The following is a 19,649-nucleotide window of genomic DNA, read 5'->3' as shown; positions in this document are numbered from 1 at the left end:
TTTTGGGAAATCAAATCCATTCAATACATTAATGATCTGTAAACCTAAGGATGTAGAGACAAAATATAAATTTATAGCAAAGGCAGAAGAGGCCAAGGAACTGAATATAGCCATTAGTTGAATGCTATAAAGGCTTAAAATAAAACTTTGGCTCTTTTTTTTTTAATTCAATTTGAGGGTTGTGAAGGACTGAAATGAAATAATCCATAATTCGCAATTCAAACCAGAAGGTTTGGAATAGTTTATAACCACAAACAAAAACAAGCCAATTAAGATGGCTTCTTTTTATAACCAAAAGGAATTCCAAAGAGATGTCTTTATCCAATCACAAGTTAACAGCAGAAGAGACACATCTACAAATTTCAAACTCCCAAGTTTTTACTATTACTGAATATTTTCCTCATCCAGACTTCTTGACCCATCTCCTAAGTTCACACATTTTTCTGAAGAGTCAGATAAAACCTCAGCTAGTAGTTAGTATATATGGTAAGGCTCATGATAGGTACGAAGAACTGAGAGAAAAGATGCTACTAATGAAGGTAGGTTATTAGATCCTTTTTCCAAAACATCACCCAAAATATGTGGAAGCATTCCAGATCCAGAAGAGACTGCTGGGAATGGAAGGCATGAAGAATGATCATTTACGAATCTCCTTCCCATGATGCTACAGGAGGTTGAGACAATTGTGCCCCAAATTCTCACAAGTCAGAACTTGAAGAACATCACGATGACCCCATCCAACTCATTTCATCTCCTTGCACCTCAGTTTCTTCATTTGCAGCAGGGCAAGGATCTTTCTCTCCACAAAGGCCAATTTGCAAAAGATCAAAATGTTAGGGCACTACACTTTTTCTCATTCAAAATGAAAATAGCTTATCGAGTCCCAATTTAGATTACCATTTTACCAAATGGAAAAATCCTCACTGGAAACTTTGTGCTGCTTTTCAGCCAAGGAAATGTTAATATTCTGGCATGTTTATTTAGTAATAGCACGAAGACAACTTTCTAATCTTTGATACTTGACTTAGATGGGGGCCACATTTGGAAGCTAATAGCCATGAGGGCCAGCAGCCTAAGTGTTAATAATCATTGTTACCATTAGCTTTGAATTAATATCACCTGGGCAGCTTAAGGAAAAGGATTCTCAAGTCCGCAGACCTAGACTCCACTCCAGAGTTAACATCTCAGTATGGAGGCCTAGACAACTAGTTATACTTTCAAGTTCCCTATTGAAAATCTGAGCCCCAGATCTTGAGTAGCCTTTGGGAACCCCCGATCTAGAATATTCTAAGATCTTTTTTGAGCTCTAATGACAAGTCTACACTTGCTTCTGATATCAGATAATCTCACAGTTAAGTGTTCTCCAGTAACACTATGATGGCAACTTAAGTCATCAGATTTTGGATATTATTCACACATCTCCTGGACTGACTTCAAAACTGAATCCTTACTGAACATCTCAGTTTTATTAGTCAAAATATAATAGGAGTAAAATGGATTTTGTACTCAGGAGGTTCAAAAGCCTAAATGTAGAATGGGACTGGCAAACCTCAGTGCCTACAGGGCCAACAGGTAGTATGAGGCATTTTAAAAAAAAAGAAGGGAAGAAAGGAAGGGAGAGAGGGGAGAAAGAGGGAGGGAGAGAGGGAAGGAGGTAGGGAGGAAGGAAGGAAAAACCCCACCAATTGGCTTCATCCAGTTTATGGCACCAGATGTAGATTTTATAGTAAGATGGCTATGTAGATTCACTGCCTGAGATGAAAGATGTAGGGTGTTGTGAAGAGTGGCAGGGACCCAGTAAACAATGAGGGAGTTGAAGGGTGAGGGGAGAGAGAAGGAAGAAAAGGACGGTCCCAGAGGTCACCCATCCTTTTGAGGTTTGGCTGAAGAGACATGAAGCTCATAACCAGACAGAAGACAGATGCCAATCTGGTTTTCCATATTCCCCCATCCAAGCCTCTCTCTACTTCACTCCACCTACACACAAAGTGAAGGCAGAATAAGTGGCAAAGCACAGCACTTAGCTTGTTATCAATCTTCCACGTGTCCCCCATGCCCCTGCTGCCTACTGAATAACTCCAGGGCCTAGCATCCAAGGTCTTCCCTCACTTGGCTCCATCCTTCCCTCTAGACTTTCCTTCATGGCCATTTGTCCCAGGCACCTAGTCACTCTACTTTAAGTTACTCAAACTCTCTAGGACCAACTTCATTCTACCTCCACATTTTATTTCCCCATTTGGTTTTCTGTTCTTGGAAGACCATGGTCTTTTACATCTAAACTCTACCCTTTCTCCAAAATTCTGCTCAAATGGCATTAGAGCCATAAGTCTTCCTTCCCTCATCTCTAAATGGGGAAATACTTTACCTGAACAGGGCACTGATCTTTTCCCCCTTTGTCTTATTATTCTAATTACGTCCTCCTCTGGCAGGCTCTGGTAACTGGAACCACTGGTCTAGATACTTTTGCATCTCCCAGAACATCCAACACAATGCTTTATATACGTAAGACACTCTGTAAATATGTGATCAGGTCATTTGCTAATTGTGTGGTCATTCATTCATTTAACAAAAGAATAAATACTATTTGCTCAAAGAGTACTGCAAATTCCCTGAAACTTATCAGAAGTTTCTTTTGTATATTCTGCACCAACTTGCTGCTGCATGAAAAAAAATCTTTGTGAAGATACAGAAGATATGAAAGCAGGACAAGCTGATTCTGTGAAATTTGCTGGCACTCTCCCTATCAGTGAGTAACAAAAAGTTCCTGGGTTTAAAAAGACATTTCATAATGTTGTGCAATATCATGTAACTTATCTGCAGTCACAGTTCATAAAAATGTGTATTTCTGTTCCTAACCATAAAAGTTAAGACTTAAAAGTCTAGATTATGGGGTTGACTCCTAAATTTATGAGACTAACTCTGAATAAGTTATCATCTTTTTCACATGGACAAAAGCTATAATTAGCTCAAGATTTTGCAGAACCTCACAGTGGCAAGGAATCAATCTCCCCATCCTATCAAGAGATCCAACCAAGTGAAAAATTACAGTATTTATTTTTACATAGGGTACTTGATAAAACGAGTATTTTAAGAAAATTCGTGTCTATGAAACGCACATTTTATATGTAGTTCACATGAGTATTGTATTTCCTTATAAACATATATATATAGCCCACATAGTAAATAAATATTTAAAGCTAAATAAACATTTTACAAGCATATTTTCCCACATCAAAGAATTTTTAGTCAGAATTCATAGTAGATATCTCTATAGCAAATACCCAACGATCTGAATCACATAACGCTTGCCATCTTTTCCCATCCCAAGCCCTTGACATCAAACCATTATATTAGTTTGTGGAACAATATGCTCTATCTGGCAAGAAACACTAGTTATTATGTTTGGGCTAAAATGAATTTCATTTTCTTGACTTTGTGTCTCTTACTGTCATTTTACTATGATACAGAGATATCCCAGGTTACTTCATAAGAAAAGAAAAAATAATTTCTTATTCAATTGCAGAAGAAAATGCACAACTTAATCTGATCATTGTGTGGAGAAAATATTTCCAATGATGACATCTTCCCATGTCAATTGATTTTATTACAGATGTCATCTCTGTGCGCTACATTAAGGCAGCTCTTTCTTCTTCTTTCAAGATTTTAATCTGAGTTTGTTGCTTTAATATTTTATTGGTTCAAAATACATGCTGTAAAAATCCGTGGCCATCAAATTTTCCTGTGGGCTAAAAATAACCCATTCCTGTCAGTTAGAATTAGCTGATAAAGAGTGTCAGAGCCTGTTCCGAATAAGTTTGATAACTTCCTGTTTATGCGGCACTGACCCTTGTCTAATAAAGCTTCTTTGCTCTAGAATGAGAGGAGATTCTGCTGTATTCTATTCCTTAATGGCCAATACTGATTACTTTTGAAAGCCTTTAATACATTTCCCATATTAGACATGAACAGATGTCAGGTATGTTGCCAAGGGAAATTTCTTTTATGCAATCTTGGCTGCTTGTACAATAATAGCCCTTTCTCAACATGGGAAAAAATTACAGACCCAACTAATTTCCCTGACAGGGGAGAGTTACATATGTTTTCCACTTGTAGTTTTTACGACAAGTTTACAATTTTGCCAAACCTGGAACTAATTGGGACTGTTTCCAAAAGTGGCCCAATAAACCCCCAAAAGTGTAGAGCCATTTGAAAAGGCAGTCAATGATGGTTTGCTTTTGCATTTTCTCCATTTTGGTCAAAGGGGGGTGGGGGGAGTTAGATTGCAAAATTATTTCATTTAAGTTGCTTAAACACTTACTGTTTCATATCCTCCCAGTTTTTGAGCAGCTTGAAACATAGTCCAAAGGTTAACTGTTAGAGGGACAATAAGTATTTAGATAAGCATTGCATTAACATATTTCCAAGAAATGTCAATTAAAACATTTTGCTGTTCTTTTTTCAATGAGAAAGAGAAAAAAAGAAATATTAACGTACCCCAGAGAGCTATGTCTTAGGAAACAATTTGCCAAAGGGCATTCAACAACAGGATATATTATTACCACTTAAAATATTTCTTAACAAACAGTCACAAATATGGAAATGGTTCTACTTTTGGGATGAAAGACACCACAGTTTTAGTCCTGTTGCCATCAGCAGACCAAGAGAAGCTACGTTACAGCGTCCTTGGGAAAAGTGTGGGATTTCAAAATTGGGGTTGGTCTTGTTCAACCCTTAGAAGCCATTGATTAAATGGTAATATATAATGCTTCCTTGAGATAAGAACTCTCCATAATCAAAAAATAAGAGTGACTTTAATATATGATTGCCTTCTTAATAGAATGTCTGATGGCAGGACTATATTAAAAGCTCATATCATATTTCACTGACACGTGGCGCCTTGCAATGAGTAGGAAAACTAGTATGTCACCCTCGAGGCAGCAGTGATAGAACAGATCAAAGGGAAGGAAGATATTCGTTCACAGAGGAATTGAGTCATGAGTCCACTCCTTGCCCTAACTTGCCTGTGTGATGTTGTAAACATTTTTTTTCAAACAGATTTCTTTTTCAGGGTGTGCACATGTTTACGCTGTTAAACAATTATGCCAAATTGCGAGCAACCCTGTTCATTTGTACCAAATACCATGGAATGGGACTGCTATGGCTTTGATTCTTTTTACAAGAGGGGAAAATTGAACTTCAAGTAATTCCTTGGTAAGGGAAATGAAGAATAAAATTAAAATCAAAAAAACAAAAAAGGCTCTTTGACACAACACGTTCGAAAAGCCTCATTGAACCTTGCACTGTTTCAAAGCCATCAAGAGCCCTGCCTCGGCCTTGATTTAATCTGAACCAATGCATAATGCAACAAAGCTGTTCATAGTACATTAATTTTACTTCTATTTCAAGCAACCAGTTTTCAGACAAACATTGTAATCATTCGTAGTTATATAAGTTTATAATGGCTGTGAGGGTTCTCTTGCAATCAGTGCCAATTGCTATTAGGTATGTAAATTGTTATGTAAAACATACAGGTTTGACATTCTTCATCAAAATGACACATGGTTTTAATCTAGGAAGATACATTTGGAGAAAATACTATTTCAAGCCAGGGGCTCATCGCTTTGTGTGCCACAAAACCCAGACAGAGGCAAAATATATATTCAGTTGTGAAATCAGGACAGGATCTGGGTTTCTTCTCTTTTTATATGGAATTCTGTTCAGCTATGAGTTCCCTGTTCCACCTAAAAATATATGATGACACTTAAATATGTCAAAGTAATTCAAAACGGGACCCTCGATTCAAATCTGTGTATTTCTTGTTTCCTCTGAAGTCATCAGGTTTTTGTTATTGCTTAACAAATTTGGGGCTTAGGGAATACGTTTTCTTTTTGTGGTTGTTTTGTCCACTTTTAAACGTCTTCCTTTTAAAGGCTGTCTTTTCATAGGCAACATCTGTGCCTGATAAAGCTACGTCATATTATTATCTCAGAAGAAAGGCGTTACGGACACTCAAGATTGACAAAACAGAAAATGAGAAACTTTCAACATGTCTATTTCCAGTCATAATCAGTGGATTCAAGCCTATAAATATCTCACTGCAACTGCCCCAGAAGGGAACAATGTAGCGGAAAAAGGCAGGGAAAAAATTCCTGGCTTGGATGATTTGCAGATTTAGTATAAACAGAGAGCATCATCTCTAGATTAGGATTTCAACATAATCCTGAGTCAAATTTTTTTTTCCAATTCAAAGATTCTAAGCAGTTTTGATATTTCAGAAATGAAAACAAGTATACTTACTCTGCTTAAAACCTAAATAGGGTATTCGTTCTATAGGGGTCTTCCTTTCTTTCATGTATTTATAAAGTGCCACCAGGAAGGCCTGCTCATCCGCCCTGCACTCTTCACCAATGGCAACCTTTGGTTTTTCCTCATTTGAGACTTTTTTACAGTTATTATGGTTATTCTTCGGCTTGGTCAAGGCTGACCTGGCCTCACACTTCACCTGGAAAAGGGAAAAAAATATGCCACATCAAATCAAGCGCAGCCCTGGAATGCTTATGAAGACACAGCTAGTGACATCTTTCACTGAGTGGGAAGGGCGAACCAGTAAATTAGCCTTACCCTGAAATAGCTTTCTAGAGGCATCATTGAATATAAATTGTCTTAGACCAGGGGATGGTAAAATTTCCGTAGAGGGCCAGAGAGTAAATATTGTAGGCTTTTGGGCCATACAGTCTCTGTTGCAACTACTCAACTCTAGCACAAAAGCTGTCACAGACAATATGTAAACCAACGGGTGTGGCTGTGTTCCAATAAAACTTTATTTATAGAAACAGGCGGTCAGTGGGCCATAGTTTGCCAAACTATGCCAGCCTCTTTTAGATTCTTTACAAGTATGTTGACGTGAAACCAGAAACAGTGTCTGAATCTGGTGAGACCATTCTCCTGAAACAGTGTCTGAATCTGGTGAGACCATTCTCCTGCCTCTTTATACGCTTTATTTTCCTAAGGGGCACCATCTGTTAATGTCATTGAATAAACTCTGCCTTCTGCATAAACAGTCCCATATTTTGTACTTTGTATCAAAATGAAAGGCAGGTTTATGTCTTTATAGTAAACTTATCTTGTTGTTACCCTTTACAGCAACCTGGAAAAACATGTCAATGCCAGCAGATGTTGGCATCAGGAACATCAACAAGGTCTCTGCTGTCTGTCACCTGAGGGCGATGCCCGGATACACCCTCAGTAGGAAAGGAAAGATCTCACTCTTTAATGAAGGCTTCTTGCTTTTCAGTCAGCTCTGAGAATATAATAGGAGATGTTAACTTGCCTCAAAGGAAAGATTAGAGGTCAGCTGAAAACCCAAGAAGAGTAAAAAGCTTGAAAAAAAGTGAAAAGCTCCATGATTAAAAAATAAATGGCGGTAAATGTGCCAGATGTTCCTCCTTCCACTCTAGGCGAATATGGAATTCGGCACACCGAGCGGCCAACCTACGTTCCCTCCTTGCTGCCATGTTCTACAAGAGGCCTTTGATGGTTGTTAAATATAACGCTAAGTTGCTGAGCTATTTTAATTGTAAAAGGGGAAGTACAAAGGGTCAACTTTGAGTTCAAGTGCGCCCACGGGGAATGTGTACATTCCAGTATTCTTTACATCTCCATATCCAACATCGGAAAGAGGGCAAGTGCTGGAGAAACGTTATGAATTAAAATGTCCCACATACTCGACAATGTTTTCCATTTCAGATTTTTGACCCTTCTTTTTCTTTCCCTTCAGATTCTCCTTCCCAAGCGCTAAGAACATAAAGGTTATGCTTATTTATTAAAGGGAAGTGTATTTTCTGCAAGGGTTTTCTTTATTGCTTATTCTCTCAAGTGATCAGGCTCATTTAATATCTTCAGAATGGTCCTCTTAAAAATAAAACTGGTTCCTGCACAACTCATTCAACTGGGCCTGTAGATAGGATTTTAATTTTTAAGGGGCTGTGGAAATGGGATTAAAACATTTTTCCATGTAGAATTTTTACTTACAATATTTTCAAACTTTGGTACTTTGTAACATTGTATTAAGGCAAACATCCCGGGAAACTTGATGTAATCATCATTTTTCACTGCCAAATTTTAGATTGTTGAGTCTAAAGTTCTGATGAAATCTACAATTTAATGGCTTTTTGAAATCATAAAATCACTTTAGTTTAATCTGTATTGTCCCCCTAGCCTTTACTGAGGGCTTATCATGTAGCCAGGCTCTATTCTAAGCACTTTTTAGGTATTATCTCATTTCACACTCACAACCAAGTGAGGCAGGTTATTATTCTCTTCTTAGAGATGAGGAAACAGAGGTACACAGAGGATGGGTAATATGTGCAAGGTCACAGGATCACATCCAAGTTCGTAAGTGGCCGGTTTGGGGTTTGAAGCCAGGTAGTCTCCGTCTAGGGCTTATAGTTTTAAACACTAGACTTTACTGACGCTTACAAAAAAAGATTCAATTGATAGTCAAAACACACTTCCAGTTAAAAAAGTATATCTTATTATGAGGTATTACAAAACCCACAGCTTAGAAATGTAATCTATCAAAAGAGAAGCAAAAGATACAACTAGGTGGTTTTCAAAGTGTAAAAGGGCCCCATTCCTTCTATTGTATATTGAGCATAGGGAAGGAAACCAGTATCAACTGAGTACCTGCACTGAGCCAGACACAGTGTCGCGGACTTCACATAGTCTGCCTAAGGTTCATGAGAATCATAAAAGAGAGGTATTTGGCTGTATTTTACAGTCCAGGAAACTGAAGCTCAGTGAGGTTACATATTTTTTCATTCAGCTAGTACAGAATGCTGGGTTTAGAACTCAAGTGTCCCTCCTTCCGAGCCCCAGTCTTGTATAAACAGGAGTAGATGATGTAAGGTTGGCATATAAAACAGGCTGAGTCTGAAATTGGCAGTGATAATGGGCCATTATTTATATTGCTAGATCAGAAGCACTACTGTTAAGGGGGTATGAAGTTTGCCCCCCTCAGTATCTAGATAGCTGCCTAAGCTTCTGCCTCACCTGTGCGGAAACACCCAGAAACAGAAGGAAAGCATGGAGGGGGTGTGCAAACCAGGCCCAAAGTCAATCAGACACCTTGCTTCGTAGACAAGGCTCCAGGTGAAGCCAGGCTGCCACCTGCTGAACCCCATCCTGAATGTCAGTGGGCTTCCCAGCAGGTTCCTCGGGGAGGGGGGAGGAACAGGTGCTTCAAAGGAAGTGAACAGTGATTTCCTTTCTTGGATCAGCTCCATACATTTCTTCCGTTAACATAAATGAGCCCTTTAGGGTATTATTCTGTTTCTGGGCACGACCAGGCCAAGTTCCTTTCTACATTTTTCCACATTTATCCAAAACATTCTCAGCATTTTAATCTACTGAAATATTCAACAGGAACCAGTCTTCGTGTTGACCTTGAGAAAGCCCAACCTTTTGATGGTAACAGTTAATTACTAGATGTGTTTTTCCCGACCTGAACACCTTATACTTGTTGAGTTCACTAAGAGCTTTGGGGTTTCCAAAGTGACTGAGGAAGTACTAATTAAAGAATCCACATTTAACGTTTTCAGTGAACCACCACCTATTTGATATTAACCACATCCTTTCACTGGATAGAGTTATAACTAATCCAGCCTCAACGGGGGCAGCAAGATGTGCTGAACCAGCGGGGAACAGCCAGTGTCTAGTTTCAATTTGGTCACTAACTTGCTGGGAGAACCTCATTTTCTCCCTCAGGAAAGCAGGAAGGATAATCCCTGGGAGTAGTTCTGAGGATCAAATGGGAGGAAAAATACTGAAAATAATGAAAGTATCCCATTTGTGAAATACCGAAAGTATTTTTGTGATTGAAATGAAAGAGCATTTTACACACCATGGTTTCCCTTTTTATGTTCTTTTTGGAATACAAATCACCCGTTAGGTACTTCTGGCCTTTGGAAAGTGCTTACAGGATGTGAAAAGTCACTTGCTTTCTGTCAACGGAGGCCTTTCATTGTAGACCCAGGCTGAGATACCTTGGTCCCTACATCTGCTGCTGTAAGGTGATCCCAGCGAAATGGCAGGATTTGAGTTGGACCCATTCATGGCATCTGCAGAGAAGTGGTAGCCTCTTCCCCATGTGACTTTTGTTGTCTTTGGAAAGCCATGAAATTCTCTGTCCCTTGGAGAACAGAGTCTTGCAGAGCTAGTTTTCATGTTCTCATTAAGAGAGTGCAAACTTTTGACAGGAACAGGCAAATTGCTTGACTTGCTTTTCCAGTCATGCACACAACAAACCTAGTGGGTTCTCACTCTAAGAGCTCTTCTCTGTGGAGCTGCAGGAAGCTGGAACTTATCCATAGTTAGAAATGGTTGATTTGAGGCACTTTTGAAAAAAACAGTCACACAGGTCTTGGTCATAAAGCCAAACTGTCATTTGAAATGTTGCTTCTAGTTCAGCAAATGATCAGATGGTCACAGGCTTGTAATTTCTACTGTAGCATTCCATGAGAAAAGACCACTTTAAGGCAGAAAACTCTTTAGTTGTTGTCCTCGCCCCAGATGTGGCTTGTTCATTCTGTAGGGATTTTATACCTGTCGGTTGGTGCCAATAGATAAGCCCACCATACTTCATACCTACCAGTCTCTCTCTTCTAGGTGAAGTGGTCTTGCCAGACCCACTGGAAGCAGCCAAGGCAGGACCATAATCCAAGGCTCTGAGAAGAGCTGGGCATTTAGACCAGTCCCCAGCAGCTGACTGCAGCCTGACATTCATCCATTCACCACTGCAACCAACGATGGAGGATGATCTTCCTCCTCATAAAGATTCTGAATGGCAGCACTGGTGGGAGGTGGGGTGGGAAGGGTCACTTAAAAAACTCAGTAGTCACTTGGCTACTACCCCTCCTAAGAAGGATATGTCAGTGAACATCAAATATGGAACAGCCTCTTGTTCTCTGCAGTTTTGTGGGTCATAGTGTGAGTCCTGAAGCTGCCTTCCATGGAGAAAGATATTGGAGGTGCTGTTCTTTCCGATCAATTGTATGAATTTTGCAAAACTCCCAGAGGCATACTTTGGTAGTGACTCCAAATGACATGAGAAGGAGCTTCATCCTGCTGGGCTCAGGTACAGAACATGCTGGCATAAACACATGATGTCATCTTAGAAGTATGGGGCAGGGTGCCAACACAAGGTATTGGCAGTACAAGCTCTGCTGAATGTTATGATCCTAAATTCCCGCTCCATTCTGCAGCATCTTGCAAACCACAACACAGGGAATAAACTGTTCCTGCTGACATCCTTCAAGATCATGGAAGCTGAAGTCCTACATAGGTAGTTCTAGGGTCGAGATGTCCAAATTACTAGAAAATGTCATTCTTGGAATCCATGTAGACTCACTCACACAAGGTTAAATGAACAGAACAGAAATCACTTGAGGGAAAGACAGATTTGTTTTTAGGCAGAAAATATACATTTCTACTGATCGATCTCTTTTTAACCCTTTGCAGTCTCAGAAGCATGAAGAAATCCTAATCAAAAAGTCCTCAGAAATTCCCCATGAAGCAATCATCCTTGAAAAGATTTCTAGAATGTGCTCGTCTAGGATTTGCTTCATTACACTGGTAGGAGGAGTGGAGCACGCGGCAGAAAAACAGTAGATGGTCAACATAGAACTGAATTCACGTTTTTCTACATCAGAATCTTCCAAGGTCACCAATAATCAAAATGTTCCCATTTTCATAGGTTTAGTCCTTAGATCTGGAAACGTGATGTCAGTTGAAATGCAGTCTTCAATTCAGGTCCTAAAGGGGCTATTGCTGTCTTTGGCACAGAAACAACACCTGTACGCAAACACTCCGTAAAGAGAACCAGGGAAATCTGACCCAAGCCCACAAAAGTCAAAAGGATAAGTCTAAAAATATGAAGTGACACTTCACCCTTCACAGTGCTAAATACCTCAGGCATGCATTTTCAAGATTCCAAAGAAGGCTTAGGCAAAACAGGGCTGGGTCTTGAAAAACAGTGTAGAATTTGGACTTTCATTCTGCATTATGAGAGATCTTTAAAAACATCTAAATATACTCATGGGTATATGTATACATGTAAATATTTTGCTATGTGTCTTCAATTTTACTCTAAGGTAAATTAGAGGTGACTTTGAAAAAAAATAGCTGAAAAGATTAATTCTAGCCGTTCCTAATTTCATCCTCTGTTAATCTCAAACATATTTAAATGAACACATTCAGAAAGAGGATGGTTCAGCTGGTCTATTTTTGATACAAGCAGAGTAAACTATGTCATTGTGTCACCTACTATGAAATCTCAGCCTCAGTGACGTGGGCGCTTAATCATCTGTCCTTTACCCAACAGGCCAAACTGGGAGGTGGGAAGTCTTTGTGTTGACTAATCAAAATGCCTACACTTCCCCCTCCTCCCGACACCAGGCGAGGGGAGGTGGCAGCAACAGACTCAGCAGAGAGCTGTGAATACCAAAGTCAGATTCTGAGTTGAAAACTGCCACCAGGACACAGGAGCAGAGAGAAAGCAGAAAAAGGAAAAATAAAAAGATGCAGGCAAACGAATACCGTGGAGCAAACGAACGTACCTTGGCAACGGCTTTGCCATCGGAATTGTTGTTGGAATCTTTAACCCCACTGAAAGAATCTCTTCTCTGTGGGCATGGCTTCTTCTTGCGTGGTCTGCCTTTAAGATTTGGCGCTGAAAACAGATGGAGAACAATTCAGAAACATTTTCATCTGCATAGGTTTCCTTATTAAAGACTGAGAAGCGTACTACAGGAGTGGTCCCCTCTGATTGTCTCGAGAAATGTACACGTCTGTGGCAGCCAACCCTCATTTTAGGCTCCTCTCTCTGAACGGTTGCATCCTGGTAGACTACACACTTCTGTACATGTTTCCCAAAGCTGATCTATTACACTTCAACATGTCTAATTAATATAAATAAAGGGAAGCCCTTAGCTCTAAGCGATAATGATAAGGAAAATGCACTTCCCCATTGTTAGAAAACACAGCCCTGAGCCAGGCTCCGAGATTATTCTTTGTTTTTTGTTTTCTATCTTGTTTTCAGAAAATCTAAGTGATATGCCAGCCCATTACGGTATCGTAGTAATGTAACGATTGAAAACACCTCTCTTCAAAAGTGGAGACATAAGCATTTTCTAAAATTATGATACAAATAAGTAGAGAGAGAGCTACAGAGAGAGGCATCACGCTAACAATCTGAAAAATATTATTCTATGGGTTTACTAATAATCTTGTGACCAGCATGTTTCAAATCTCAACAAATCTGGCAGATATATTTAAATCAGCGTGCTCCCTTTTCCTTTTCAATATATTTTTTTATGAAGATCTTGAAGGTTATTTAAAAGAACTTCCAAAGATCACACTGGGGTTAGCCTGCTTCCATGGAGATTATACTTTTTAAAAGCTGTAGACAAGACACAAATCAAAGTTCTATTTTATCCTTGATGTTGAGCCTGATTCCCTTTAAGATCCACACAGAAAGCAGGAAGAAAAGAAAAAAAGGCTGCTGTTTATTGAGGGCTACGACTGTCTGGCGTCAGCTTTTACATTTAACTTCATCAGTCACCCAAGTCAAACAAAATTAAAACAAATCAACTAACCAACTAGCCCTTCAAGAATTCCAAACTAATGAATTATACCCCAAGCAATTTCTTTCAGACCTTTCAAGGTACCCACACTTTTTAGTACTTTAAGGTATGATTATGACTGTGCCAAATCTGAACAACTCGAACCCTCTTAAATGTTGTTCATCTTACTATGTCACATAGTTAGCCAGTGGTTTTAGGACATTTTACATTGTGCTCATCTTACAAACAAAATCATCCCACTCATCTGATCTTCTAGTGTGGATTGCAGTTTTGCTGTTGGTAAAGCTCAATAAAGTAGAGCCGCCTTCTCCATCAGGCAAAAGTTTAAAAAGTGGCTTTGGGGCTCAGCCTCTCCCTTCCCAAATCCACTCTCCTCTCATCTCCCCGAAACGTTCCTCTGAAAGGCCATCCCGGAAAGCCAGCCTGGAATTAGCAAAGGTAAACAAACTCACAAACAAAAACCAAGCAAAGAGAAAGTAGCGATTACCCATTCCAGTCGACAAACATCTGCCTGATGATGTCTGTGCTCATGAAAGCTACAGCATGTGACTGCTTCCCGGCCCTTCCCTGGAAGTCTCGACTTGACTTGGTGTGGATGTCAGCTTCCCCGCGAATGCGAATGCGAGCTGCGAGGCTCAGCGCTCTGCTTACAACTCCCCTCCCCCGGCAGCTCCATTACTCATGTAAACACACAGCAGTGACTAGCACGGAGTGTGTGGGATGAGCTCTGAGGACTTGCCGGAGTTGCCAGACTGGCAGGGAGGGCTCTGCTCTCTCCACCTCCCTGCACGGGGCTGGTGATTTCATCGGCCTGTTTTGTGGATCCTGACCTCCTGCTCCCTGTCAATTTGATGCCACCTTCCATGAACTGACACGGTCGGTCCTCAGCCTGGAGCCAGGGCGTGGACTGTTTTGGTTTGAAGACTTAGTGTAGCACAGAAGTGTTTCCACAACTGACCCAAGTGCTAAGACTCTAATGACCGTGAGGGAAGGATGTCCTTTCACGTCCCTTATCAAAATAACAGCCGAGCAGAAAGCTGACAGAAATAAACAGAACTTGGGTAGGTCTGAGGCATTTCATTAAAAGAAACAAAACAATATCGCCTCTGTTCTAAGACTTGTTACTATGATCTTTCCTTCCTAACATTTTGGCAAAAAGCATTTAAACCTAAAAGGCATTTATTTCCAGAAAAGCTTTCAAATCCCCAAGGCCTTTTAGATAGAACTTGCGTTGAACAGGCTGTTTTAAATAAAGGCAAAAGTTCCGGGAACCGACAATAAGTCATCCCCAAATTGGGTCTATTTTCTCCATTCTTTGAGCTGTTTTCAGAAACCAGAGAAGCTGATGTCCTTCCCTAGCAGATTCTGAGAATGACAAATTTAGAACAGACTAGCACCTAATATTCTAGTCACACAGACTTAAACTCTAAATGGGATTTGATCAAGAGAAAAAGCCTTTTGTTCCTAATACGGCGAGAACACAGATATTCAGGTCTAGTTAGGTAAAACCCACCAATCGCTCACGTCTCAAACTCAAATACTTCTTTTAGTCTCCCCTCTGAACTCCTTTTCTGACCTTCTCTTATGGAGGGTGTCACTGTATTCTTTGTACTGTAGCTATGTTTTATGGCTTATTATTATACTAAATTGGAGAGTCCTTAAGGGTAAGAACATAACGGATTCTTCTCTTACCTCCCCCCCACACGCTGAGGAGGGGGCATTGCATAAGATGAATTTGTTGAATGAACAAGTAATTAACAGAAATACAGATGCCCACATATACATCCTTCGTGTCTTCACGAGCTGGACCTGCAACCTGACCGCCTATATATACCTGTCACTCTGGGCAGAGGTAAAATTTTATTCATCTTTGCTATGTATACTTGAACTCTGGGAACATACACCAGGGACTTGATTTTGCTCTGGGAATTGAGACAGGAAACCTAAGGCCTTTGGTTGCAGATTACTGTTAAGCCATTGTGTCTGACATGATCTTGTCCCACATACAGTGCACAAATGCCCTGAAGAGCAGATGTTCAAAGTCCCAGGGGGAATGAAGCACGCAGGACAGGGTGGCAGTCCCATAATACAATTCGAGATCTCTTGGATCCACAAGACCCCAGGTGAAGCTTTGGGATTGAGGGGCTAGCTTTAGGGGAGAGCAAAAATTCTGGCCCCTACATTTTTTTCCTACAAGGTCAAGAAAACACATCATTTGCTGCTAGGTGGGTCAGTGAAAACAAATGCTTTACAGTGGGGTGGTGTCAGAGGTAGGCTGGAGGTTCTCGCCTTTAATTCTTTTACATAAGAAACAGCTCCACCTCCTTTCAGTAGCCCTGGACCAATCTAAACCTGTCCTCTCCTTGACAGCTAAGGGCTCTGTACCTACTGAGAGAATCCAAATCTTAAGACTCCAGAGTTACACCAGCTCCAGTGCTTTCAATGAGATTGATCTCTACCAGCAAAACCATTCTGGAAGGCCAGCAGAACACCTACTGAGAGCGTTACTGGCTCTAGTCAATTCTATTCCAAAAAAAAAAAAAAAAATAGCGTGAAGCAATAAATGCCCCATTACCTTTACATGTGTATATAATCCACTGCCCAGCCCTGGCCTGACTCATCATAGAGTTCAGTCAATGTTCTTTGCACAAATATTTTCAATATTATACACGAATAATAATTATAGTTGATACTGAGCACTTTCTCTGTGCTAGTCAGCGCTTTGCATACAATCACTTATTTAAAGCTCACAACAAGCCAACCGTAAGGTGCGATTATTATTCCCATTTTATAGACCAGGAAATTGAGAGCCAGATAAAATTACTTGTCTTAGGTCATGCAACTGGTTACTGGTAGCACAAGGATTCCAAATGAGGCAGCTGGAGTTTATTCAGAGCCCCTACTTTAAGTAACTTCTCTTCAACAGACCGACACACACACTTACTCTGTCTCATAATGAGATATTTATATTATTAACTTGGGCTGGCAGTCACCAGGGAGCTTTGCCCAAATGAAAACACTCTCAAGTACCACATAGCTCCAGGGCGCTGCAGCCCATCCCAGGAAGCAAACAGCATCCTGTACACTTGACAGGGAGCAGGGTCCCCCTCGATGTTGATTCGGCGGTGGGTGATAAGACTACAGCCACAGAGTTCCAATAAAACTTAGTCAGAGCACCATGCACATTCTCCCTTTGCAGACAGCCACTGACTCTTCTGCTAAATCAGTGAAAGATCTCTGTGGTTTTAAAAACATCTTTCCTCTCTGACTGCCCATCTGTTCCTCTTACTCAGTGCCACGAAATTAACTACTATTCACCGTTGTGAGGTCACTTCTATTTCTATAGGTGCTAATCCCAGGAGACTCAGCTACCGCCAGTGCTCCAGACTCCTCTGACATCCAACCCGTGTATTCTGTTTTTTCCTTTTTTGAACTCCTCCCACTATTAATGAATTACAGTCTTTTTTTGAAAGACAATGTAGCAAAACAAGTTTTCGGGTTTTTTTCTTAAAGAGTTTAGAAGCAGAGAGTTGCAGGCATTTCATAATATATTTACCTCACTCTGCGTTCTGATAAGTTATGTGTCAGGGCAGTGCAGGTGTGGGAAACTTTCATCTCAACCCCAACTCTTGCAATAATAATAATAAAACAAAGGAAATGTAACCAGTTACTGGCAAAGTCAATTGCTTTTGGCTTAAATGTTCCTGTTTTTTTTCTACTGTGTTCTTCCTGTCATGACCATCTCTCTTTTTTATAACATTTATGCTCTTGGAAATACCACGAAGATAAACTGTTATAAAAGCTGGACTGACTCATCAGTTAACAACACTTTCTTCTTATTTTGCAGAGAGGATTTTGTTGCCAACGCAGCTACATATTCTCTCGAGAAATTCTCTGTGAGCTTCCACTCAGAGATAGGACTTGCTTGTTGGTGGGGACTGGAATTAGAGGAATGGAAAACCAGGCATCATTTTCCTAAGAGTTTGACCCCCAGGGTCAATGTCTAGAGGAAGTCGGCAGAGCGTTAACTCATTTGATTTGTAAGTTGTGTGTGTGGTGTGCATGTGTGTGCTTTAAACGCTAAACATGAGCCAGAAAACTAAACTCCACTGATGGAAGTATTAAAGACTGACAAACGTTCTATGTATAGTGTGCATTACTGATAATACTTTGCATTTCTGTAATGCCTTTCCTCTGAGGACCTCAATTCTCTGGTACATTTTCTTTATAGACAATAATCTTAAAATATTCTGGCAAGTTTCAGCATGGAGCATTGCTCTTTCTGGAAAAAAAAAAAAAACAACCCTACCCTAATTTAGTTATCACTTAATGTGTTCTATTTTCAATGTTTCCCTTTCGACTATTTAGAAACTTCCTCTTTCACTACAACAAAAATAAGATGAGTGTTTTTAAAGGTATTAACATATGAGGAAAAGATTTAGAAACCAAGAATGGCAGGAGGCTTGATCAAAGCCACTCCTGAAATTTATGGGTGTAATAAAAGAAAGGCATTTCACAGATAATCTCTTACAGAATTTCAGTTTTCAAATACCTGGAAAAAAAGAAAAGAAAAACAGCAGCTCTCATTTTGGTTTTAACTTAAAGCCAACATTTTTATTTTAAAAATTCATAAATGATTCCCTGAAATTTTGATTTCAAATCCACAGTTATTCCATACAGTCACTGCTCCATACCCAACACAGTGATGCCGGAAAACTCTGGCCCCTGGTACTCAACGTCTGTTAATTGGTTGAATATTTTCCTGAATTCACAGAACGTTAATTACATACAGATTTAAGAATATTCAAGTTTACTTTTATTCTGTTTTCCTATAAACAATCCTCCACATCCCAATAAAAATGTTTGAGAAGCTACTGTGTTGTCTGAGATATAAACACACAGGGCCCTTAGCAAGCACAACTCCATCTTCTGGGATATTCTCATTTAAATGATGAATTTAAAGCAAGAGGCATGGTGAAAAAAAAAAAATGCTGCAAGAGAGTTATTATTTTCTGCAATTCTTCTGACAGTTCCCTTTTTAAAATAATTTTTTTCTCCAATAAAGGCATTAGAAAGATGAGTTGGGAGTTATGACTCCAGACGAGAGCCACCCTCACTCTTAAATGCCACCAAAACCCAAAACCACACAGTCACGAACAATGTCCAATGGACATGCCCCAGAGGAAGGCGTCCATTTGCCACTTTGGATGTCATGGCTGCTTTGAGTTTCCAAGTTTGTTTTAACCCAACCATACCCTGACTTTGCTTGAACCACAGTGCCTACTAACTACAGTTTAGCATTTCCAGTGAACTGCACTCTCACAGAATCCAGGTCCCCTTCTACCTCCTGTGGAAGGGGAAGCAGTTGTGTTGTTAGAAAGGGGCGGGGGGGGGGGGGGAATGAAGCAGGCTTTATACGAGGTCCAGTCACTTTGGCTCTTTGTCAAAATCATTGAGATCCCCGAGAGTCACTAATGAGAGTGGAATGTATTACTGCATTTGTCATACCTGCACTGCTCTCAGGCAGCTTAAGTCCAAAACAGCCGTGGACTTCATTGACTGCTCAACAAACCACGTAAGTAAACACTCTTGTAATCCTTTCCAAAACATGCCTAGTCTTACTCACTCCTTGTTTCAGGCTTATGAATGCTGGAGCAATTGTTAATGCCCCTGATCAAAGTTTTAGTAATTTCATAGGCATGTGATTTGCATAGCTATTTCCTGATCCGCCTTCTCTCTGCCCTGGAGGTCTTCATTTCTCAGAAACACTTAAAAACACAGATTATTTGACTTCTCCCCTTCCCCCACCCTATAAATGGAGCTCGGCTTGCTAGCTCATCTGTATTGCTAATTGGTTTGGAAGCATGTGACTCCATGCATTCTTGCCATTAAAACACAAGCAAACCTCTTTTTCAGTCAAGTTTTACCAGCAGTGATGGGCACATTTCTATCTTTATTTCCCCTCTGTGTCTTGAGAGGGAGAGAAATTTAAATGACCAAATGTTATCT

At 40.1% G+C, this 19,649-nt stretch overlaps 1 protein-coding gene across 5 annotated transcripts in view; it reads right to left on the bottom strand.

Annotated features, from left to right (window-relative positions):
- ARID5B (AT-rich interaction domain 5B) overlaps positions 1–19,649 on the bottom strand; it is a 175,599-nt gene that overhangs the window by 30,368 nt on the left and 125,582 nt on the right. For 4 of the 5 annotated variants that reach the window (XM_001503500.6, XM_005602398.4, XM_005602399.4 and 1 more), the window contains 3 exons: positions 12,615–12,727; positions 6,298–6,502; positions 4,319–4,371 (listed from right to left, as the gene is read on the bottom strand). In XM_001503500.6, the coding sequence (XP_001503550.1) occupies positions 4,319–4,371; positions 6,298–6,502; positions 12,615–12,727 (371 nt within the window). Of the gene's footprint in view, positions 1–4,318; positions 4,372–6,297; positions 6,503–12,614; positions 12,728–14,127; positions 14,779–19,649 lie in introns of those variants that run through there. The other variant, XM_005602400.4, reaches the window with a different exon arrangement.

This window comes from Equus caballus, chromosome 1 (genome assembly GCF_041296265.1).
Source record: "Equus caballus isolate H_3958 breed thoroughbred chromosome 1, TB-T2T, whole genome shotgun sequence".
Taxonomy (NCBI): domain Eukaryota; kingdom Metazoa; phylum Chordata; class Mammalia; order Perissodactyla; family Equidae; genus Equus; species Equus caballus.
The sequence above is the reverse complement of the archived record's forward strand: the minus strand, read 5'-3'. Positions and strand labels throughout refer to the sequence as shown.